The sequence below is a fragment of the Pelodiscus sinensis genome, chromosome 16 (assembly GCF_052426305.1).
Source record: "Pelodiscus sinensis isolate ZL-2025 chromosome 16, ASM5242630v1, whole genome shotgun sequence".
In the NCBI taxonomy this organism is placed as follows: Eukaryota; Metazoa; Chordata; order Testudines; family Trionychidae; genus Pelodiscus; species Pelodiscus sinensis.
Window position 1 is genome coordinate 16,337,943 of NC_143067.1, and position 25,369 is coordinate 16,363,311.

Here is a 25,369-nt window from a genome sequence, read left to right on the forward strand (position 1 = left end):
AATTCACAGAACATGGCTGGCAGCTCCTGGCCCCCCTGCTAACTGTTGCCTGGCAGCTGCCCAGCAGGCACAAGTCCATTGAATAGAAGCAGTTCAAAGGGGTCACGTGTCTCTGGCACCCAAGCACCGCACTAGGAGGCTGGATCAAAACCCTAGGCGGGCTGGATTTGGTCCTCTGAGGCACTTTGCCCATCCTTGCTCTAAGCACTCACCACCTGAAGGCCACAGAGGCAGAAGGGGTTATATCCAGGTGGTAGCACTTCAAAATAATACTACCAAAATAATATGAATCAAATGCCAGTGTGTCAGACCTCACCCATAGAGACTTCTCCTCTGTCTTTTCAGGAAGCCAAACTCTTTTAGGGGAATTAGATACAGCATTCCAGGCAGGAGAGACAGTCTATACAACAGATCTTTTGTGTTCAACAATGAACCCAGAAAGATGCAAGATATTCAAAGGCTCTTTGAGCCTTCATAAAAAGGAACAAAGAAGAGATTTTCAAAGTTAAGACTGAAAAACAAAAAACTCTCAAGGCTGCCAGGATTCCCAGAAAAGGTCAGAGGGATGCTTTAGGGCTCACTGGACTCAAGACAAAAAGTTGAAATAAAATGAAATGGAAAAACTAACGTGGAGGAGAAAAGTGTGATAGTAATTCTAGAAAGTTAAGCCTGAATGGAAAGGGTCATACACCAAGGCTGCTATCTTCTCCAAAATAATGGCCACCAAAGCATCCATATTTATGATATGGAAGTTAATAGGAAAGTAGTCTAACAGTTCCAGAAGGTTGTAATGCTCCATGGAGAAACTGGGATCCTTCTGGCACCCATCAAAAACTTAACAGTACAGTGAATCAAAATCTGGACACTGTGGTTATCAAAACCTCTGGACCAAATCTGTGTTATAAGGACTAGAACTCTCATGGCTGTGTTTGATACTCCTAGCTTTCTTACGAGAATTTGTTCAGGAGCCAGGCTCTGGGGTTGGGGAATTAGGGTACAGAATTCTTCACTTCAAGTCACTTCCATTTGGAAAGACAATCCTGCTTCCCTGCGATTGCCATACTAGGTCTGTGGTTAACTCCAAAGGCATCAGAACAAGGGAGGAATCCTTGCTTTCAGCTTTCTTTAGAACTTTCATTATGAGGAAGAGGGAACAGTCTCAGATCTTACCAGTTGACAGCAATGCATTGTTTGGCGCAATAAATCTCATTAGTGCAGTAGATACCCAGAAGTTAAGGAAAGCAGGATATAAATAGATCTAAAGTTGGTGACCAAGTCCACCACTCTTCACTGGGAAACGTCCAAAGATCCATTCACATAAACCCTAGTGGCTGAGCAAGTCAGCAAATCAGCATGTCTGTTTTGCTCCTAATTTGGTCATCTCTTAAAAAACAATATGGCAATAAAAGTACACATTCTTTTGGGGCATGTTTCTACTGTGTATGATATATATTTTCCTTCCTTCTACTTGAAGTCAATTAGAATGAGATTTTTAGCAACAGATCATAACTGCAGACTGGCTAGGTAATGAACTCCTCCAGGCTTTTGTGGCTACCCCATCATATCTGTGCTTTCAAACTTCAGAAGCAACAGGAATAAAAAATTTAGAACAGCAACCTAGTAGCCCTCTAGCTCAATGTGGCAGACTGAACTTCCAAGAACTCCCCATCAACCCTTATACTGATTATTTTCAGAAAATATTTTACTACAAACAGTTAATCTGCTTTTTCACATGTTTAGAAACACTATGAACTTTTCAAAAGCAAGAGATTTTAAAACCCACACGGGTGCTTTTGTGAACACTGACTTCTGTTACAGAGTAGTTCTAGTGCCAAACTCTGCAAACCTATCAAACCAAATGATTGTGCATCCACTACATTATTTTCTGAACTGTGATTGTACAGGACTTGCCACAATCTCAGCCCCAAGCTTCAGTTTAGATGCATTAAAAAGTCATCCTAAAATTAATATTAATAGTTAATATTTCCTTAAACATTTATTTGCCATACATCAGTTTAGGTTTATTGTCTTTGATTTGCATGAAAGCAAAATCTACAAAATTAAACTTAGTCCTTTAGCGAACATCATGCATGTCTTCCATTTGGTTAATATATGCAAAGTCAGGAGTGCTAAACTTCACATTCTTTTTTACCGTAGACAACTGAAACATTTACCACAAACCACATTACAATAAGTTTATGCATAAATGACAAGGTTGTGCTAGCTACAGATGAGAACATCCTCAGGGCAGGATGCAGAGATAAAATTTCTTAATACCTTAAATGACTGCTTCTTGGAGCAGTTGGTTCTGGAACGCAAAAGGGGAGACTCTATTCTTGATTTAGCCCTAAGCGGAGCACAGAATCTGGTCCAAGTAGTAAATATAACTGGACTGCTTGGAAATAGTAACCATACTGTAATAAAATTTAAAATCCCTGTGGTGGGAAAAACACCTCAGCAGCCCAATACTGTGAAAAGGGGAACTATACAAAAGTGAGGTTAAACAGAAATTAAAAGGTACAGTGACAAAAGTAAAATCTCTGCAAGCCGCATGGAAAAACTTATGGAATCTCAAAGACACCATAATAGAGACTCAACTTAAATGCATACGCCAAATTAAAAATCACAGTGAGAGAACTAAAAAAGTGCCACTGTGGCTTAACAAACAAGTGAAATAGGCAGTGACAGATAAAAAGACATTTTTTTAAAAAGTGGAAGTCAAATCCTATAGTGAGGAAAATAGAAAGGAGCATAAACTTTGTCAAATTAAGTGTAAAAATATAATAACAAAAGCCAAAAAGGAGTTTGAAGAACAGCTAGCAAAAACACTCAAAAGTAATAGCAAAATGTTTTTTAAGTGCATCAGAAGCAGTAAGCCTGCTGAACAACCAGTGAGGCCCTTGGACCATCCAGATACTAAAGGAACACTCAAAGATGATAAAGTCATAGCGGAGAAGCTAAATTAATTTATTTCCTTCAGTCTTTATGGCTGAGGATACTGGGGAGATTCCCAAACCCAAGCCATTCTTTTTAGGTGACAAATCTGAGGAATTGTCCCAGATTGAGGTGTCATTAGAGGAGGTTTTGGAACTAATTGATAAACTTAACAGCAACAAGTCACTGGGACCAGATGGCACCAGCTTCCGTACCTAATGACAGGAAGATAGCTAACATGACACCAATATTTAATAAAGGCTCTAGAGATGATCTTGGCAATTAAGGACTGGTAAATCTAATATCAGTACTGGGCAAATTAGTTGAAACTATAGTAAAGAATAAAATTATCAGACACATAGATTAACATAATTTGTTGTGGGAAAATCAACATGGTTTCTGTAAAGGGAAATCATGCTTTACTAACCTACTAGAGTTCTTTGAGGGGGTCAACAAACATGTAGACAAAGGGGATCCAGTGGATATAGTATACATAGATTTCCAGAAAACCTTTGACAAGGTCCCTCACCAAAGGCTCTTAATTAAAGTAAGTTGTCATGGGATAAAAGGGAAGGTCCTTCCATGGATTGATAACTTGTTAAAAGACAGGAAACAAGGGCTAGGAATAAATGGTAAGTTTTCCAAGTGGAGAAAGGTAACTAGTGGGGTCCCCCAAGGGTCTGTGCTAGGACCCATCCTATTCAACTTATTTATAAATAATCTAGAGAAAGGGGTAAACAGTGAGGTGCCAGAATTTGCAGATGATACCAAACTGCTCAAAACAGTTAAGACCGAAGCAGACTGTGACGAGCTTCAAAAAGATCTCGCCAAACTAAATGATTCAGCACCAAGCTGGTTAATGAAATTTAATGTTGCTAAATATAAACTAATGCACATTGGAAAACATAACCCCAACTATACATACAATATGATGGGGACTAATTTAACTACAACTACTCAAGAACAAGATCTTGGAGTCATTGTGGATAGTTTGCTGAAAACATCCACTCAGTTTGCAGTGGCAGTCAAAAAAGCAAACAATGTTAGGAATCATTGAAAAAGGAATAGAGCAGACAGAGAATATCTTATTGCCTCTATATAAAACCATGGTACACCGACATCTTGAGTACTGCATACAGATGTGGTCATCTCATCTCAAAAAAGATACATTCCCATTGGAAAAGGTTCAGAAAAAGGCAACAAAAATTAGGGGTTTGGAACAGGTCCCAAATGAAGAGAGATTAAAAAGACTTGGACTTTTCAGCTTGGAAGAGAGGAGACTAAGGGGAGACATGATAGAGGTCTATAAAATCATGACTGGTAGGGAAAAAGTGAATAAGGAAAAAATATGAAGACTACGACTTTAACAGTGTTCAAAAAAAGGACTAGATAGATTCATGGATGTTCGGTCCTTCATTAGCTATTAGCCAGGATGGGTAGGAATGTTGTCCTTAGCCTCTGTTTGTCTGGAAATGGGTGACAGGAGAGGGATCATCTGAGAATTACCTATTGTGTTCCCTCCCTCTGGGGCATCTGGTATTGGCCACTGTCGGCAGACAGGATACTGAGCTGGATACTGAGATAGATGGACCTTTGGTATGACCCAGCATGGGCATTCTTATGGGTTGATTTAATCTAATACATCTTATTGGACAGAAAACTCACAGGGAAGAACTAAAAACAAAACAAAAGAAACTGTAAAAAGTAGGCAACATCTTGACTGCATTTGCTTAAGAGACTTTTTTATGAAAAGCAGCTCAAATTTCATTTCAAAATACAACTGCAGGGAAGCAAGGTTTTAGAGAAATCAATGGTTTGACAGCAACAGAGATTGTTTTGATTCAAGACTTCCAAAAAGGCTGAGAACCCATTTTATGGACCTATAGCATTACCCCTCTCCACTAGTACTCTATATGATGTACTACAATTGTGATCAGTGGAAGTGCTTGAGCTGGAGTCCCAGTTTGTTTTACAGAAGAAGGAACTGCTGGCAAGTTTTCTATGAGGACAATGATTCTGGAACAATCGCTTTTGCAGTTCAGAGACTAGATTTGTTAACCTTCCAGGCTTGATGCACAGACCATTTTTTTCCCTTGGGTATATGGAAAGGGAGTGAATAATTTTATTTAGAAAAAGGTAAATTTTGGAAAGGTACTTCATATATTAAGATGAATAAATAAATCAGAAAGCGTATAAACTTTAAAAAAAGACTTTAGGCTGGACCAGTACCTCTCTCCCAGAAAGAAGAAACAAAGTGCTGAAAGTTGTAGTATTGGTCAGTGGTTGGAGAATTCCTTGGTCCACTTACCACTGGGAAATAGGAAAATTTCCCTGGAGAGTCATTAATAAGTCATCAATTTCCACAGAATTTAAGATTTCACTTTAAAATAAGTTTTGAATGCTCTATGACTGTGAAACCATATGACAGTATTTCTCATACAAATGTCTTTTGGAGTCTGCATGCAGATAGTACCAGTGCTGTGCATTACTATGGCAAATATTAACTGAGTCAAATTAACAAAACTGCTCCATATTCAGATCCCTACAGTCCAGAATTATGTTAATTTAAGACTGACACTTGAAGCACAAGCAATAGCAAAGGTAAATACTTGTCTTATGTATGAACAAGGCCAAAAAGGAGCAGAATAGTAGAGACTTGTGCTTATCACAGGATGGAGAACAGAGAAAATTCCTCTCCCTTACAGCAATCAGAGGGGCAAAACTTCAGATATATAGATGCTTACAAGCCACAAACTAATCCCTTATTCAAGAGGTATAAATCAAAAGAGAAGTGAAAAATAAAGTTGTGATGTGAAGTCGGGGCTGATAACCCTAGCAGAAATCTCAAACCACCCCATCCCCACAGCAACTCAACATTTCTTAAGACCTCATGCAGGTGACTCAGTCAATAATGAACTTCTGCTATGTCTCTGTGATGAAAATGCCGCACTCAACATTTAGGAAATTGTGCAATCTTTCAGAGGCAATGTAAGTAACAGCTGATCATTAAAATATATCCTGGCATATTTTGAGGACAACTGTTAATTCTAGGTACCTGGCCAAATTCCAATTTAAGTAAATACAGGTGCCTGCCTAAAATAAATTCCATGCAGTTTCAATTGGATATAGTCTTCTTCACTTGTTATGCAGTGTTCTCTTATGCCACTAAGTAGGTGCATGTTTTGCCCCAGAGCTGGTTAAATTTCTGCATGTGTGCATCCATACACATATCGATGCACACATAATCATCATTAGTCTGTAGAGTCTAAAGCACTAAAGGATCCTTCTCATACTATGAATACTATGTTATCAAAGTACTGGGGTTTCACTAATAATTTATCACTTTAAAAAAAATAATTTTGGGAAATCAGTTTTAAAGACAATACACAGAGATTATCAGGACATTTAACAACAGTATACAGCTTTCGAAATATCAAAATGTACTAATCTGAAAAGTACATGTTCTATCATTACTTGGCAGTAAGCCTTTAATGATACAAAATAGTATTTTTAAATATACTTGTTCTACTCTATGTAATAATATTTCATAACTGTCAATCTTTTACAGACTGCACACACAAGCACTAATTGATTTGGCCAACCATCTGCAAAGCACTTGTGGTTTATGCAAATTACCAAAAATATTTAATGCATTGTACCCATGAGCATTCAAGATCCTGCTAATGATAATAACAACCAGTGACATACTATGCCACAGACAAGGTGCATAGTATGATCATGGTACAGCTGATACAACTAGAAGATGGAATCAGTGCTGAAAAATTAATAAATACAAGACAATAAAATAAGCACAAACTTGATCAATACAAATGTCCATTTGGTAGTCATTCTCTCCCTTAAAAATTAAGAAAAAGATACAAAAAAGAAGACATGTCAAAATCATCAGTGTATTAGACAGTTTGTCTTCTTCCTCAGGCAGTAATCTTGGATGCCATTTTAAACCTGTTATATTCTGCCTCTCTTAGCCAATGAATTGGCATTCAGATAAACAAGCAGTTTCCTTAACAGTTGACACCATCAGTTAACAGAACTCTGTAAGTGATACAACTATCAAGTCCTCCCTTTACCCTTCAAGACAAGTGTGTCAGCCCTGCAATAATTCTGGTTTCTAGCTCACAGATTCAGCAGTCTCTAGTCTCTATAAATTCTGTTGCATTTCTGTGGAAAGTGTTGTGGCCATGTCTACAAACCAGACAAACATTCTCTTCCCTGCAAAGCTGCAGACTTAATTTAGACCTAGTACATAAACAAAAGATAAGGTAGTCTGTTCTTTCTAGACTGGTCAGGAAATGAATAAACCACAGACACAGCTTCTTTCTTGCGCAAATAAAAATTCATCTTTTAAAATGACACGAATAAGCCACAAATGCAAAACACTTAAATGACATGAATTTTGCTTGGGTTCGTCCTCTATATATGTCTAATCAAATCTACTCACACTGAAAATCTATCCACTAATACACATAATCCAGCTCATGGAAAGAAGCATGAGCCATTGCAGCAGACAAAATGTTAACATCTAAATTAGAAAGGAAAAGGCGGCTGTCATGTGAGGTCATCTAGTCCAGTCCCCTACACTCACAGTAGGACCAACCAACATCTAGACCATTCCTGATAGACTTGGTCAAACCTACGCTTAAAAATTTAAAATGACAGAATTTCCACAACCTCTCTAGGCAATAATTCTTCTGCTCAACTATCCTGACAATCAGGAAGTTTTTCCTTATCTCCAACTTACATCTCCCTTGCTTCAATTTAAGACTACTACTTCTTATCCTATTCTCAGAGGTTAATGAGAACAATTTACCTCCCTCTTTCTAGTAACAATTTTGTATGTACTTGAAAACATATATCCCCTCAGTCTTCTTTACTCTAGACTCAACTAACACAATTTTTGCAATGTTTCCTCATAGGTTGTGTTTTCTAGACCTTTAATAATTTTTGTTGCTATTCTCTGGACTTTCTCCAACCTTCTTGAAAACTGGCACCCAGAACAGGACACAATTCTGCAAATGATGCATAATCACTGCAAAAGGGAGCGGAAGAATTGCTTCTTTTGTCTTAAATCACTCCTTCCACTACATCCCAGAACACTATTTGCTTTTTTTTTCCCCAACAGTGTTTAGTCTGTGATTCACTATGACCCACAAATTGCTTTCCACAATACTCCTTCCTAGGTAGCCATTTCCCATTTTGTATGTGTGTGACTGCTTGTTCCTTTCCAAGTGAAGTACTTTGGAGAAATAATGTGAAGCAAATAGGATGAAATTCAATAAGGACAAATACAGTTTGTTCAGATAATTTTAAATCTTAATCCAATTATCCAAAGTGCTTGCAAGCCCTCCCAGAGTTGTATACAGTTTGCAAATAATGTGTCCTCTCTATTCCATAATCTAAATCACTAGATTTTGAGCAGAATCAAACCTAGAACCAATCCCTTGATATGCCTTTTCAGCTTCACTGTGAACCACTGATAACTATACTCTGGGAACAGTTTTCCAACCTGCTATGTACTTACCTTATACTAGTCCAATCTAGGTTGTATTTTCCTAGTTTGTTTATGAGAAAGTTATGCGAGTCAGTATCAAAAGGCTTACTTACATCAAGATATACATCTGCCACTTCCCTCCATCCACAGGGCTTGTCAAAGATTGATCTAACATGATTTGTTCTTGACATACCCATATTGTTATTTATCACCTTTTTATCTTCTAATTGTTTGCAATTTGATTGCTTAATTATTTGTTCCATTATCTTTTCAGATATGGAAGTCAAGCTAACTTGTCTATAATTCCCCAGGTTGTTCTCCCCCCCCCCCCTCCCCCTTCATAGATTGGTAAAATATTTGTTATTTTCCAGTCTGATGGAATCTCTCTTTGTCCATGATTTTTTTAAGATAATCATGAACAGCTCAGATATCAACCCTATCACTTGGTTGAGTATTTGAGGATGTATTTCATCAGGCCCTCAGGTGATCTGAAGACAGCTAACTTGTCTAAGTCATTTAAAATATGTTCTTTCCCTATTTTAGCCACTAATCTTACGTCATACATTCAGTGGCATGCACTATGTTAGATGTGGTCTTCAATGTTTCTATAACAGACAAACAAATATCTACAGAGAAGCTCAATTATCTCTTTGCATCAGTTTTCATTTCAAAGGATGCTGAGAAGACACCTAGGGTTAAAACTTTGGCCCCTATTGAAATCAATGGCAAAACTCTCCCTTCTAGGGGGTCAGGATTTCACCACAACTCTTCAAGTATCAAAGAGGAGAGAATATCAAACTTTGAGGTGCTGAAAGACAAGGTGCTGGAACAAACTGAAGTACAGGTGAACAATACATTATAAGGACTGGATGATATTTACCTGAGAGTTCTGAGAAACTTCAGAATGGACTTGCTGGGTTGCTAACAAAAATATGCAATCTCATTAGAACAGACTGTGATTGCATTTAACTAAATGGTAACAAAGCTGTACCAATCTTTTTAAAAACAAACACCAAAAAAACAAAAATACTGATTGGGGTGATCCTGGGAATTACAGATGAGTAAACCTGGTTTCTCTAAGTAAAACTGGCTGAAATTATAGTTAAAATAGATTATAAAATACCTAAATTAAGCATCTTGCACAGGTAGAGAGAATGTACTGGATGAATTATAATCTAGTATGCTAGTTCTTATCCCACCATGCTGAAACAACTTATGTGTCCTCTTCCAATTACAAGATATTCTAGATTAATAAAAAAGCCCTCTGGATGAAATTACATTAAATGTACTCTACATCAAGTAAAAGAAAAAGAAATTTGTCACTCAAGTATTCTTCATTAGCAGGTTGCTGTAAAAATGGATACCTCTATATATCACCAAGATTATTATTTCGAAGGGATGTGAATATTAAAATACATGAAATGCATGTGAAATACATCCTAGAATATTTAAGAAACTGGCTGAAGAGATCTGAGCAATTAATGATTATCTTTGAGAACTCATGGAGAAGAGGAGAGATACCACTTGACTGGAAAAGGCCAAATATAGGACTCAACGTTCCATTTTGCAGGTCCTTAGTAGACCCACTAAAATCAAACCCCAGAAGATCAATTTCCAGAGCAGTGATCTTCTGGTAAGTATAGATAAAGCCTCAGTCTGTGCTAAATTTCTTATACCTTCTCACCCATTTATTATAAAAGAGCTTAAAAAACACTGCAGTGTTTCAGAGAGAGGGCAATGTTAGTTTAAAATATACAGTAGTGAGCTATTAATAAGGAAGAGGCTGATATGTAAATGTAAGTGATCACTACTTCATAGATGCTTGTGCATTTTACAATTAAATTTATGTATTATTTACATTTAAATTTAGTATTTAAAATGTGAGACAAGATTGGTGAGATAATATCTTTTATAAGAACAACTTCAGCTGGTGAGAGACAGAAGAGCTCTTCTTCAGGTTTGCGAAATGTACTCAATGGCATAGCTAAATAAAATTTACCTCACAAGCGCATCTTTTGAATGTGTTGTACAGGTTTCCTTTGAAATCCTCAAAGAAAATCTCCATAACACCATTAAAAGACAAGCCTGGGAGCTTATTTCACTAACATGGATTGAATCAATACTGAATTTATAGCTTATTATTAGGGAAATTAGATACTGACTAACTGAATAATTATGTAACTGCATCAAAGCTTTACAGTTACACAATTATTCGATAAGCTCCCAGAGGCAGGGCCGGCAGCCAGTGTACTCCTGGTCCCACTCCTAGGGAGCACAGGGTAGCAGGCAGGAGCTGGTCCGCGAGGAAAGCTGGTTTAAAAAAAACACTTCTCACACGGATTGGATTTGCCTGCTGTCCCACACTGTATCCAAGGCAGCTGACTCTACCCACGGATAGAGGCCTGTGCCAACATCTCACAGAGCAACTTCTACCTGCCCCGGCCTTGCTGCCTCTGATAGCTTTTAAGCTGGCTCCTTCCCCCTTCCCCCACCCGCCTTGCTGCCTCCGATACAGAGGCAGCAAGTGTGGTGGGCAGAAACGCATATAGTTGACAAAATTAACTGATAAGTCCAGGCTTATCTGTTAATCGTGTAGTCAGCTACACATTGACATCCCTACTTACTACAATAGTCTGGAACCCACTAAATCTATCCCATAGTTTCTCTCTACCCCACATGACTAGAGAGTCATTAACATGTCACTTAACACACATTTCAAGGGATCACTCAAAGTTAACTGCATCTGCTACACAATCTGTTCCATCTTGTATTTCTGAGTACTGGCAAGTTTTCTCTTTAAAATTAAGTCAACTTAAGTTACATCGATGTACAATGCCTGCTGTAATTAAACTGTTTTTGTATGTCCACACTAGCTCCTTCTGTCAGCAGTGTGTCCCCTCACCCTAGCAGCACTTACACCAGCAATGTTCAACGTAGACTAGTGAGTGACGAGGCATGAGTGGCCCTCCATCTCAGTGGGCTGCAAGATTGTTGTAACCAAGATGGTCTCCTCGAAGAGAATAGTTTTGCTAATTACACTTGAATACCTAGAATGTTCAGGATATGCTGACTAAACCAAAGCAGTGGGAGCGCATGGCTCACACAGTCAATGTTGCGTGCAATCAGCACATACTCACACCTGTGGAAGAGACATTGTAATGCACACACTTACAAAGTTAGGCCAATGTCAATTGTCTTATATCCGTGGTCCCCAACACAGTGCCCGCGGGCGCCATGGCGCCCGCAGGGGCATTCATGTGCGCCCGCCACGTGCTCGGGGCTGGCCTGGCCCTGGGCACGTGGCGCATGCACAGTGCCGGAGCCGGCTCCAGGCGCATGGTGAGCGCCGGCCCCAGGGGGGTGAGCGCCGGCCCCGGGTGCTTGGGGGAGCGGGGGGTGCCGGCCCCGGGCGCTTGGGGGAGCGGGGGGCGCTGGCCCCAGGCGCGTGGCGCTTGGGGGAGAGGGGGGCGCCGGCCCCGGGCGCACGGAGCTTGGGGGGGAGGGGGCGCCGGCCTCGGGTGCGCGGCGCTTGGAGGTGGCCCCGGGCACTTAGAGGAGGGGGGGGGGGGGGCGCCGGCCCCGGGCGCGCGGCTATGGGGGGGCCCCGCCCCCGTCCCCTGGCGCCCGGAGGGCGAACGGCCACGCCCCCTGGCGCCCGGCAACCTCCACAGGTTGGTGACCACTGTCTTAGATAGACCTAACTCTGTAGTGTAGACCAAGCCTAAATATCTGAAGAGGAGCTCTCTAAGCTCAAAAGCTGGTCTCTCTCACCACCTCACTTACTGTGAGGTTTCAACAATGTATTTTAAATGTTACATTTAAAAAAATTCCTATCTGCTTCCACACAGTGACTGATTTTTTTAACAACCATATGCTTTTAGATTACAAATTATCTATTATTAAAGCTAAATTGTATGTAAGCTGTACTTTTAACATTATTCTTACATGACCACCCAAAGGTATAAACCATTGTGGCCTGGGGGTAGTTTTTCCACGTGTCAGAAACTTTTACTAAATAAATGACTACTCGTATGAGACCTATTTCTAAAACATATAAATTATTTGGTTCATATTCCAACAATGTCCATTTGGATGATTATTATTTTAATTTAAGAAGGCTAGTAACATTACCTAACTGACTGAGCATTGGACTGGGAACTACTACTGTTACTGATCTCCTCTGTCTGCTTGGCATCTGTCTCAATTTGCCTACTTGCCAAAAGGGGATAAGTGTACCTACCTAGCATAAGTATTGTGAAAATAAATTCATATCTGATTTTTAAAACTGTGTAAATGGTAAAATGTCTTCTACATGAGTGAGGGAAAGGAAGGGATAAACCTTGTCATCATTATCAGTTTTTCATTCTTTTAGGGGGGAAAAACACTGATATTTCTGGAAAGTAGAAATACTGCTGTGATAAATACCTCAAAGGACGTACTAAAGATAATTTGTGACACTTACAAACACACAAACTTCCACTCTCACACTTCCACTCTCACAACATTAAAATTAACTAAGCCAATGCTAGTCCACTTTTTCCCCTTTAACCAGTTTTAATTACTGTACCTACATTAAGAGGAAAAATATGAATGCAGACAGAAGGCAATAAATAAGCAAAATGCAAAAGGAACTATGCACTTTTATTGCTATTTCCTTTTTAGAATTGTAAATTCATATAGTTTACTGAAATAATCCTCTTAGCTTCCAGTACTTTCCCCCATCATACCAAATAACAGTCATTGGGAAATTAAGAGTTTAGAATACTTTAATAAAGTTAAATTAACACTATTTGGCAGATAAATGACTAATATGGAACTAGATCTGCAGCTGCTCTGCATATAAAACTTCCTCTGACATGAATAGGATTTCCATACATGCAGCAGCTGCAAACTCAAGTGTCTGAACAGTGGCACTTAGCAAGTTATGTTTTATAAAAACAAAGATTAACCTTATTGTTAAAAATGAGTCACACTGCATTTAATGTGCACAAATTTACATATTTAAGAGGTGAGGGGGGACAACATGAAGAGTAATAGGAATAACACAAGGGAGCCTATGGAAAAATTTTTAAATTGGGTTAAACCAACAATCTCTGAATCACAAATAAAAGTGTAGTTCTAGGTTAGGTTTTCACAGCAAAAGAGGTATTGGGGTAGCTAATTTAGATTAAATTAGCAGTGAAAACCTATGCAAATGACAGTTAAACTGGGTTAGCAGTTTGAACTAAAGATTATACAATATCTGGAGCTGAATTCCAAATGCTAACTTGAGCAATATGTTGTACTGTTGTGTCTTTACTGCTTTTTTAGCCCAAATTAAAAACACACATTTGTGTGTGCATGTGCACATACACAGTGGAAACATATCATAGAATCATAGAATCATAGAATAATAGGACTGGAAGGGACCTCGAGAGGTCATCGAGTCCAGCCCCCCGCCCTCAAGGCAGGATCAAGCTCCGTCTACACCATCCCTGACAGATGTCTATCTAACCTGTTCTTAAATCTCTCCAGAGAGGGAGATTCCACCACCTCCCTTGGCAATTTATTCCAATATTTGACCACCCTGACAGTTAGGAATTTTTTCCTAATGTCCAATCTAAACCTCCCCTGCTGCACTTTAAGTCCATTACTCCTTGTCCTGTCCTCAGAAACCAAGAGGAACAAATTTTCGCCTTCCTCCTTGTGACACCCTTTTAGATATTTGAAAACCGCTATCATGTCCCCCCTTAATCTTCTTTTTTCCAAACTAAACAAGCCCAGTTCATGAAGCCTGGCTTCATAGGTCATGTTCTCTAGACCTTTAATCATTCTTGTCGCTCTTCTCTGTACCCTTTCCAATTTCTCCACATCTTTCTTGAAATGTGGTGCCCAGAACTGGACACAGTACTCCAGCTGAGGCCTAACTAGTGCAGAGTAGAGCGGCAGAATGACTTCACGAGTTTTGCTTACAACACACCTGTTGATACAACCTAGAATCATATTTGCTTTTTTTGCAACAGCATCACACTGTTGACTCATATTCAACTTGTGGTCCACTATGACCCCTAGATCCCTTTCCGCCATGCTCCTTCCTAGACAGTCGCTTCCCATCTTGTATGTATGGAACTGATTGTTCCTTCCTAAGTGGAGCACTTTGCATTTCTCTTTATTAAACCTCATCCTGTTTACCTCTGACCATTTCTCTAACTTGCTAAGGTCATTTTGAATTATGTCCCTATCCTCCAAAGAAGTCGCAACCCCACCCAGTTTGGTATCATCTGCAAACTTAATAAGAGTACTCTCTATCCCAATATCTACATCATTGATGAAGATATTGAATAGTACCGGTCCCAAAACAGACCCTTGAGGAACTCCACTTGTTATCCCTTTCCAGCAGGATTTAGAACCGTTAACAACAACTCTCTGACTACGGTTATCCAGCCAATTATGCACCCACCTTATCGTGGCCCTATCTAAGTTATATTTGCCTAGTTTATCAATAAGAATATCATGCGAGACCATATCAAATGCCTTACTAAAGTCTAGGTATATGACATCCACCGCTTCTCCCTTATCCACAAGGCTCGTTATCTTATCAAAGAAAGCTATCAGATTAGTTTGGCATGACTTGTTCTTCACAAACCCATGCTGGCTATTCCCTATCACTTTATTACTTTCCAAGTGTTTGCATACGATTTCCTTAATTACCTGCTCCATTATCTTCCCTGGGACAGACGTTAAACTGACCGGTCTATAATTTCCTGGGTTGTTCTTATTCCCCTTTTTATAGATGGGCACAATATTTGCCCTTTTCCAGTCTTCTGGAATCTCCCCTGTCTGCCATGATTTTTCAAAGATCATAGCTAAAGGCTCAGATACCTCCTCTATCAGCTCCTTGAGTATCCTGGGATGCATTTCATCAGGACCTGGTGACTTGCTGACATCTAACTTTCCTAAGTGATTTTTAACTTGTTCTTTGTGTATCCTATCTTCTAAACTTACCCTCTCTCTGCTTGTATTCACTACGTTAGGCACACCTCCAGACTTCTCGGTGAAGACCGAAACAAAGAAGTCATTGAGCATCTCCGCCATTTCCAAGTTCCCTGTTACTGCTTCTCCCTCCTCGCTAAGCAGTGGGCCTACCCTGTCCTTGGTCTTCCTCTTGCTTTTAATGTATTTATAAAAGGTCTTCTTGTTTCCCTTTATGCCTGTAGCTAGTTTGATCTCATTTTGTGCCTTTGCCTTTCTAATCTTGCCCCTGCATTCCCGTGTTGTTTGCCTATATTCATCCTTTGTTAGTTGTCCTAGTTTCCATTTTTTATATGACTCCTTTTTTATTTTGAGATCATGCAAGATCTCCTTGTTAAGCCAAGCTGGTCTTTTGCCATATTTTCTATCTTTCCTACACAGCGGAATTGTTTGCTTTTGGGCCCTTAACAACGTCCCTTTGAAATACTTCCAACTCTCCTCAGTTGTTTTTCCCTTCAGTCTTGCTTCCCATGGGACCTTACGTACAAGTTCTCTGAGCTTATCAAAATCTGCCTTCCTGAAATCCATAACCTCAATTGTGCTGGTCTCCCTTCTACCTTTCCTTAAGATCATGAACTCTATTATTTCGTGATCACTGTCCCCTATACTGTCTTCCACTTTCAAGTTCTCAACTAGTTCCTCCCTATTTGTTAAAACCAAATCCAGAACAGCTTCTCCTCTGGTAGCTTTTTCAACCTTCTGAAACAGAAAGTTGTCTCCAATGCAGTCCAGAAACTTATTGGATAGCCTGTGCCTCGCTGTGTTAGTTTCCCAACATATGTCTGGATAGTTGAAGTCTCCCATCACCACCAAATCTTGGGCTTTGGATAGTTTTGTTAATTGTTTAAAAAAGGCCTCATCCACCTCTTCCACCTGGCTAGGTGGCCTGTAGTAGACTCCTAGCATGATATCACCTTCGTTTTTTACCCCTTTTAGCTTAACCCAGAGACTCTCTACACAGCTATCTCCTACGTTCATCTCCACTTCAGTCCAAGTGTGTACATTTTTAATATACAAGGCAACCCCTCCTCCCTTTTTTCCCTGTCTGTCCTTCCTGAGCAAGCCGTACCCTTCCATACCAATATTCCAATCATGCGTCCCATCCCACCAGGTTTCTGTAATACCAATGATATCATAGTTGTATTTATTGGTTAGCAATTCCAGTTCTTCCTGCTTATTACCCATACTTCTCGCATTTGTATATAGGCATCTAAGATACTGATTTGATCTTGCCTCCCTGTTGTGCCCTGACCCTCCTTTCTCCTTGCCATTATAGGCCGTAGTCCCCCCCATTTCCAACCCATCTCCCAGTCCCGCACATTCAGCACTTACCTGTGGGCTTTGCTCACCTGCCCCCGACAAACCTAGTTTAAAGCCCTCCTCACAAGGTTAGCCAGTCTGTGTCCAAACAAGGCCTTCCCGCTCCTGGAAAGGTGAACTCCATCTTTAGAGATTAAAAGGTGACATACTCCAGAGAGTATTAAGGCTAGATCTACGCAAGAATAAAATACCTGTATTATTACTGCATCTGGCCTGCATCACCTTACTGAAGCTTGAGGGGCTTAGGCTGCAGAGCTGAAGAAGTCTTCCACTAGTTTCAGGCTCAAACTGTTTGCCTAAGCTCTGGGAGCTTGCACTCAGGTCCCCAGACCGAACCTGAATGCCTATACAACCATGGTATCCAACGTGCTAGACCAAGGGTGGGCAACAGCCGCTCAGCGTACCTGATCTGGCCCACCTAGGGCTTTGATCGCACCCATGTGGTTGTTCCAGGCCCCACCCCCTAGCGCGATGCCTGGGAGCTGTTGCCGCACAAGCCCTTTCAACTGCTTCTATTTGAAGGGCTTACACCTTGCCCACACGTGTCAGGCAAGGGAACAGAGCTCTTGCAGACTGAAAAAGATGGGTCCTTCAGCTAAGGGGATGTGGTTTGAAGTCCCTGGGACCTGAACATTGGTGAAAAGCATGCTTTGGCAAAGATCTTTCACCTTCTGTGAAAGGCCCTGACTGAGAAAAACCAGCCATAGCTGGGAAGGATTGGTCAGAGAAACTATCTTGAACAAAGCATGTACCATGTTTAGGTTTTAGATTTTTAGATTCATGTTTTCGCATTTATTTAATTGTAACCTTATCATTAGTCCTTTTAATCGGCATCACTTAGTCTATGTTCTACTGCAAACGAATTTGTTTTATCTTGATTATAAACAAACTCAGTACTGTTTTTAAAGGGAAGAATGTGTTTACCCCAGTTAATGAGCTGCGATGTGCTTTTTGTCACTTGACAAGAACAAATGAAATGTATTATTTCTCTCGGCTGTCCAGGAGACCGACAGACAGTACAGTGCACGTGGTTTGGGGAAAATTTAGGACTAAGAGTATGTTGGGGTCACCTTGCAGGTTGTAACTCAGGCCAGAGTAGAGCTGTCGATTGTCTTTTGTGGTCAGAGCTGCTTAACCAGGGCTGTCTAACACACAGACCCTTCAGGGTGTAATCTGCATGCTTGTAGGCTGGGTGTGAGCATTCTAGTGGGGAGCTACAGCAAGAGAGCATTGTAAGGAACCCAAGGTTGCAGGTTAAGTTGTGTCCACTGCTCTTTGGTCTAGATTGCCCCACAAGTCTTGTATCAATACCTAAAATGAATTGATTCATACCTGAAAGGTAATGCAGTGAGTGAACACAAAGTAATTCAATCGTCAAATAGGGCTTAGATAGGAGATCCATCAAACCATTCAGACTCTCAAAGAACAGCTAGCAGCAAACAGGAATGTGAAATAATCTCTCTATGTATATAAAAAAGTTTTTCCTGCCAGACGATAGGGTGTTTCTGCCAGGCGACAGAATGACATCATCGCATCATCAGCGTCAACAGGCTCTCCACAAAGTGAGAGTGGCCAGAGAGACAGGGTAGGCGAGCGTAGCAAGCTAAAGGCACAGCTCCCCGTATGCTATAATGAATAACTGCAATCATGTCAGTGAGAAAAGTTTGTTGGAAAGTTTGTAAACTTTCCAGCTCTAGGAGGGATACTATTTCAATGTCATGCCTATCGCAATCTACAGGTTGGACCTCCCTAGTCCAGCACCCTCCGAACTTGACCAGTGCTGACTGAGGGGCTGTGTCAGACAAAGGGAGGTCCCTTCTCTCATGGCCCACGCTGAAGTGCTGCTCCATGGCTAGGGCTTCAGGCCAGCCCCGCTGCTGCCTGGCTGGCCATGACTTCTGGAGCTGAGGCCGGGGCTGGAGCTCCACAGCCGCTGTTGGCCCCTCACTACTGCCCAGTAAATGGGGCCAAAACTCCCTGATGCTGCCCCCCACTTGACACCCTGGCTGAGTCTCGGCCCTCTCTTTCACACTTCTGCCCCAGCGCCAGACCACCATATACCTGGCCTCTCTGGTTCAGGAACATCCGTTTGTCTTTGCCAACCTTAGTCACAGACATAGTTCAATATACAAGATTTTTAAAAGTTTGATTCTTTGAAAATCTTTTCACACATTGTCTACTGCTTGTATTTTTTTCATCATTGTTCCTGAAAAGCTGATCAAGTTGCAAGTGCAATCGCTACCATGTACATAGATATTCCCAGTGCACAATGTTATAGACAGATATAAGGACAGCAATTATGAACCACTGTCAAATGGTAAAATGTATGTATTGATATGCTGAAATGTGAAAAGGTAATTATGAGAGAGTCAATGGTTTATCTGAGATTTTCAAAATCTTAGGGAACGAATGATCATATATCAGCAGTACATTCGCTATTCAGCATGAACAAGTAATTCACATAAATGCACATGGGAGTTTTATCCGCATAGGATGAAGAAATCATACTACATAATGCAAGGTGTTTGAACTAATTATTTTACTAAACTAACCAAATTTGATTAAATCTGCTCATACTTTTCTTCTTTTTATAATTTTGTAACTTGCAGAATGGGGAGCAGGTAACTACGTATGCTATTATGTTTTGATTTCTTAAGTGACCAGTCAATTCATCCATTGAAAAGCTTTTTTTGCTAAAGAAATTATCTGAAATTGTCAAACAGGGAGCAAAAGCTCAAGATCTATATATGGCACTGGTTTTTCGCTTCATTCACCTGAAACAACCAACTGACAGATTTCCTTTCAGAAATAAAATTTATGCAACCAAACTCCGTGGAATTAAACTTGGTGTGTAAAATACTTCACTCTTGTCTATCTTAGTACCCTCAGTACCCTTCTCTCATACAAAGAGAATCATAAGATCTGTTGTTCACAAGATTCTCTCTTCCTTACAAAGAGGTCAAAGAATGAAAACGCTGAGAACTACTGTTCTCTGAGCTTATTCAACCTTAACTAGAAATGCAATGGAACAAGAAAGATGTATATTTTGTCACAATCATCAAGGCTAGACAGTCATCCATTATCAAACCCTTTGCTATTTCTCAGAGCTTGAAGACACAAATTCTCACTTCGGTGACTAGCTCAGTTTGTTTACTAATTCTTGATGTAGTACAGAATACTTCACACACCAGGAAATGGACATATGGGAAGATGACCCTAAAGTATATACTTGTTGTTATAGCTACAATAGCCTATCTGCTTAGAAGACAAATGCCAACATAACCTATACCCTGGAAATGCCAGTGTTTTGGGGTTTTTAAATTGTCTTCTAAAAACGTTATTATTAGTCATAAACCAAAAAACTAATTTACTCAAATATAGTCTGAAAGTAGCAGGATTTCATGTTTAGGGACTGTATTTCAAGTGCTTTGCAACCCTCACAACTAGAATAGGACATTTAAGTTTGGAGAGTTTGTTCTGGTTTTGTATTTTTTGGTTTAAGAGAGTTACTTAATTTGTTTTCCTTTTCCTGGCCTAACGTCTCTTTAAAATCTGGCTCCACTTAAACCACCAAAATTATAAAATAGCACAAAGTATAATTTCTGGTAATGTGAACATTTTTAATTATAATTTGTTTGATTAATTGGTAATCTGACTTTGTCAAATATAAAAAAAACACATTGTATGGACCACACACATCTATTTAGCATGCAATTACACAAAAGAGTGGTAAACAGAAACCCTTATAAAAATACTGTGGCCTCAGAGTCAGAGAAGCATTTACTTTGGCATAATACAGATGTATATATTTAGTACGGATGTTAGCATATACAGTAAAACTCCATCAGTCCGGCATCCAATGCTCCGGGACTCCTGATGGTCCGGCACCATCAGGAACCCGGAAGTGCTGGGGCAGCCGGACAGGCTTCCCCCATTCAGCTGCTGCTGAAACTGACCAGCAGCTGAAACGGGGAAGCTGGGAGCAGAGCAGCTGGGGTGCTGCTGGGTTGGTCTCGCAGCGCTGCCTCGGGGCTGCGGGACCAACCCGGCAGCACCCCAGCTGCTCTTGGGGACGCCTGGGGCAGAGCAGCTGGAGTGCTGCTGGGTTGGTCCTGCAGCGCCAAAGGATGGCGCTGCGGGACCAACCCGGCAGGACCCCAGCTGCTCTGCCCCAGGGGTCCCCGATTCAGCCGCTGCTGAAACAGATCAGCGGCTGATTCCAGGAATCCCCGGGCAGAGCAGCTTTGGCACTGCGGGACCAACCCGGCAGCACTCCAGCTGCTCTGCCCCAGGCGTCCCCAAGAGCAGCTGGGGTGCTGCCGGGTTGGTCCCGCAGCCCCGAGGGGCAGCGCTACAGGACCAACCGGGCAGTACCCCAGCTGCTCTGTCCCAGGTGTCCCCAAGAGCAGCTGGAGTGCTGTTGGGTTGGTGCCGTAGCGCCGCCCTTCGGCGCTGCGGGACCAACCCGGCAGCACCCCAGCTGCTCTATTGCAGGCATCCCCGATTCAGCTGCTGCTGAAACTGACCAGCAGCAGCTGAATCAGGGACGCCTGGGGCAGAGCCGGACTATCATAAGGGGGAGCTATGAGGGGCCTGGGGTGGCATCCCCTCCCACCCCACTCCAGACCCCTCATAGCCCCCCCTTCTGATAGTCCGGCATCTCTCATAATCCGGCACCCCCTGGGTCCTAGAGGTGCCGGATTATCGGAAGTTAACTGTAGTCATTTAAATGATTAGCCTGAGTTTATTGATTAATCCAAATGACTACACACACATATCCCTCCTTGATGCCTCTGTATCAGAGTAGCGCAGGGTGGCAGGGGGTTCCCCAGGAGTGGGGATGGGAGCATACTGGCTGCCAGCCCCACTTCTGAGGAAGCATTTTAGTAACTTTGTAACCACTAAAAATTGTGATAACTGCACAATTACTAAAATACACAATATCTCACATTTAGCAATATTTAGTGTGGCAAATACATCCCTGAGTGGCTCATTTCATGTCACCAAATTCTGCTGTTTTCATGTAAACTCTGATCTTTATACCAAAATGAAAAACTGGTAATTCATCAAGATAAGCACTCATATTGAATAATAGCTGGGATTTCATCAAAAACTTTTCAACATGCTCTAAACTAAAGAGAAACAAACAAACAAAAACAAATCTCAACATTTTAGGAGGAGTACTTTATTTGAAGATATTTCAAAAGCACAACCAACCACCAAGCTTCCCTAGAGGTTTTTGAGGAAGACAAACCTTTTACTGACCAATGACCTTATAAATATTTTCACTATTATACACAGCTGCAGATCTATAAACCAAAGCATTTTTGCTCTCAATTGCTGAACCTGAACTTGCTGCCTAAAGCTATAAAATCCCAAAGTGTTCTTGGTGCTCTCCAAGGAGAAACACATTTAGAGATAAAATAAAATAAACACTTTTTCTCCCCTTCTGTCCCTGACCCCCCCCAAAACCCAAATGCTCAGACAATGAGATGCCAAATAGGCTGATCAGTTTTTATTAGTGTAAAATGTGCTCACCGAGAGGTAACTGCTAGCATCCACATGGTCTGTGATGGTCTGACGTTCCCCCCGCTGGTTAATCTTCCTAAACCTTCGTCGAGATTGCCTGAGGGGAACTTCTCTTTGTAGGATATTCTCTTCATTGTCTTTGGAATTCTCCACCTGAAACACATGTTCAGAATCCTGGTTAAACATCCAATTCTTCCATATCATTGAAAGTCTGTGGAACCTTATTAAGCTCATGAGGAAGGCATTAACAGTAGCTGAGATCAGTTAAGTCTTAGGAAACAGACTACACAAATTTCTTAAGCAAACCAGTGCTACGTGTCTTGAAATGATGTTATTACAATGAGCTGGAGGCCACAGCTTCCTTCCGGGAAACAGTAAAGAAAAAAAATCCCCCACCCCTCATACGCACACAGCCTTTAGACAAAAGTAGTAAGACTTCTTACTGCAGTTACATATACTACTTTATAACAAATTAAAATAATTATATATTTTTCAGCTCGTTCGTAGACTATGATGATGTACTCCCTACTTTATCAGGTTGTTCATTAAAACATGTAAATAAGTTTGTTTTAAAATATGATTTTACACAGACTTGGCAGTGTAGACAGAGAACATCATGCTTGAAATTACGTTAAGATGGACCATGACCAGCAAGGTCCTAGCCCATCCATCCAACAACTATAAGCCCTCATTCTTTATTAATGACCACTTTATTGAATAAATATAAAACAACTTTAAAAAGAAATAACTAGAAACTGCCATGAGCATTTCATACTCAACTTTATTTGGGTTTAAAATTTTCTCCAAGGCAGCATATTTAAATATATGACCACAGATAAACACTGTTAAGCACTGTACTTGTATCTAACTTGTTCCAATTCCATTTCCCACCCCTATAAAAAAACAGACTCATCCTTCCACATTTCCTTCTGATGTCTTAGAAAAACATATCACAGCAGGAAACAGAACAGACATATATATACACTAATAAGGCTACATCCAAGCAAAGACTTCTTCTAACATCTCTAATACATAACAGTTTCTACTTTCTTATCTTACACATTTAAAAGATTTATATTGGAAATTTAAAAACACAGCTGTAAAAATTCCTATAGAAACAGAGACCAGCAACTTTACAGCCTCTTTTAGCAATATACCTTTGTAAATTTACTCAGGTTCAAAAGTGTACCAAGAGAAATGAAAACAAGACAAGACAGAATTGGAAAACAGGAAATAAGCAAATAACTACTGTGTTCTTAGTTATTCATGAATCTGAACACAACCTCACATTAACTGTGAGACAGCATGTCTCTCTAAGTCAGTATGAGAATGTAAACAATCCTTGAAATTGTAAAGTTTTTTAAAAAAAAAAATACTGAGAAAAAATAACATTGAAAAAGGAAAAATAGAAACACAACTTCCTTTCTAGCAAGGTTATATACAAGAAGTTATCCTTATGACTAGTGAACTGACCAGGTAGACACAAATCTGACATCACAGCTGGGAACAAAACAAACATACAAAAAAATCAAACACATTCTGGATGTGAAAGTGTAACCACATAAATAGTTAACCAATGAGCCTTGAGCTCATTGGTTAAATTTCATGGTTACGTGCAGGTTTCCAGTACATACAAGGAGCCGGCTTAAAAGCAAGCTCCCGTGTGCACTGCCTCCCAGGGAGCCACCGGCCGCACCATGCATAACCACTGAAATTTTCAGCTGTAACACAATTACTTAATTACACACATTTTAACATCCCTACCTAACACAAAACTGGTACTAAAAATGAGGAAACTAAGCAGGTGTCCCACTAGCAATTAATACTATTCACAAGGAATGTATTATAGATTTGCAAAGGCAGAGGTTAAAGACTAAAGTAAAAATTGGGTTTTTACTTAGTAATAAAACTACTGTCAGTCCCATGAAAGTGGCCATGACCAAAATTCTGAAATTTAGCTTCTAATAAAGTTATCCTATTAAAGTAGCCAAAATAATTACAGGCAGTCCCCGACTTACGTGGATCCGACTTATGTCAGATCCGCACTTACGAACGGGGCTTTCTCGCCCCGGAGCTCACAGGCAGCGGTCAGCCACCTTGACCTCCGGGGCGAGAAAAGCTGCTCCCGGTGCCCCTGGTCTGCTGGGGACCGTCTCCAGCAGACCAGGGGCAACGGGAGCAAAGCAGCAGCCCTGGCGGGTTTGCTCGCGATGCCCCTGGTCTGCTGGAGACAGTCCCCAGCAGACCAGGGGCACCGCGAGCAAACCCGCAGCCGTGGCAAAGCCTCAGAAGCGCGGGACCCCGCCACAGCTGCATGTTTGCTCGCGGTGCCCCTGGTCTGCTGGAGACCGTCTCCAGCAGACCAGGGACACCGCGAGCAAACCCGCAGCAGCGGCATGTTCCCCCGCTTCTGAGGCTTTGCCAGAGCAAAGCCTCAGAAGCGCGGGACCCTGCCACGGCTGCGGGTTTGCTCGCGGTGCCCCTGGTCTGCTGGGGACCATCTCCAGCAGACCAGGGGCACCGTGAGCAAAGTGGGTCCCGCGCCAGAGCAAAGCCTCAGAGGCGAGGCACCCCGCCACTGCGGCTTTGCTCCCCGTGTCCCTGGTCTGCTGGGGGGGCGGGGCGCAGCTAGTGTGCCGCCCCCCCCCCCCCACCAGCAGACCAGGCTTTTGTTGTGGACCCTGGGGCAGAGCAGCTGGGGTGCTGCAGGTTGGTCCCGCAGCGCCGCTCTGGGCACTACTGGACCAACCCAGCAGCACCCCAGCCCTCTGCCCCAGGCGTCCTGATTCAGCCGCTGCTGGTCAGTTTCAGCAGCGGCTGAATCAGGTTGCCTGGGGCAAAGCAGCTGGGGTGCTGCTGGGTTGGTCCAGTAGCGCCAAGGAGCCGCGCTACTGGAGCAACCCAGCAGCACCCCAGCTGCTCTGCCCCAGGCGTCCCCAAGTCAGCCGTTGCTGAAACTGACCAGCGCTGACTACAGGAAGCCCGAGGCACAGTTGCTCTGCCCCGGGCTTCCAGGAATCAGCGGCTGATCAGTTTCAGCAGCAGCTGACTTGGGGTTCTTAAGTT

At 41.5% G+C, this 25,369-nt stretch overlaps 1 protein-coding gene across 7 annotated transcripts in view; it reads right to left on the reverse strand.

The window, feature by feature from the left end:
* The window catches only part of RAPGEF6 (Rap guanine nucleotide exchange factor 6), a 244,075-nt gene that overhangs the window by 132,858 nt on the left and 85,848 nt on the right, over positions 1-25,369 (reverse strand). For all 7 annotated transcript variants that reach the window (XM_075900358.2, XM_075900357.2, XM_075900363.2 and 4 more), the window contains one exon: positions 22,313-22,456. In XM_075900358.2, coding sequence (XP_075756473.1) covers positions 22,313-22,456 — 144 coding nt within the window. The remainder of the gene's footprint in view (positions 1-22,312; positions 22,457-25,369) is intronic.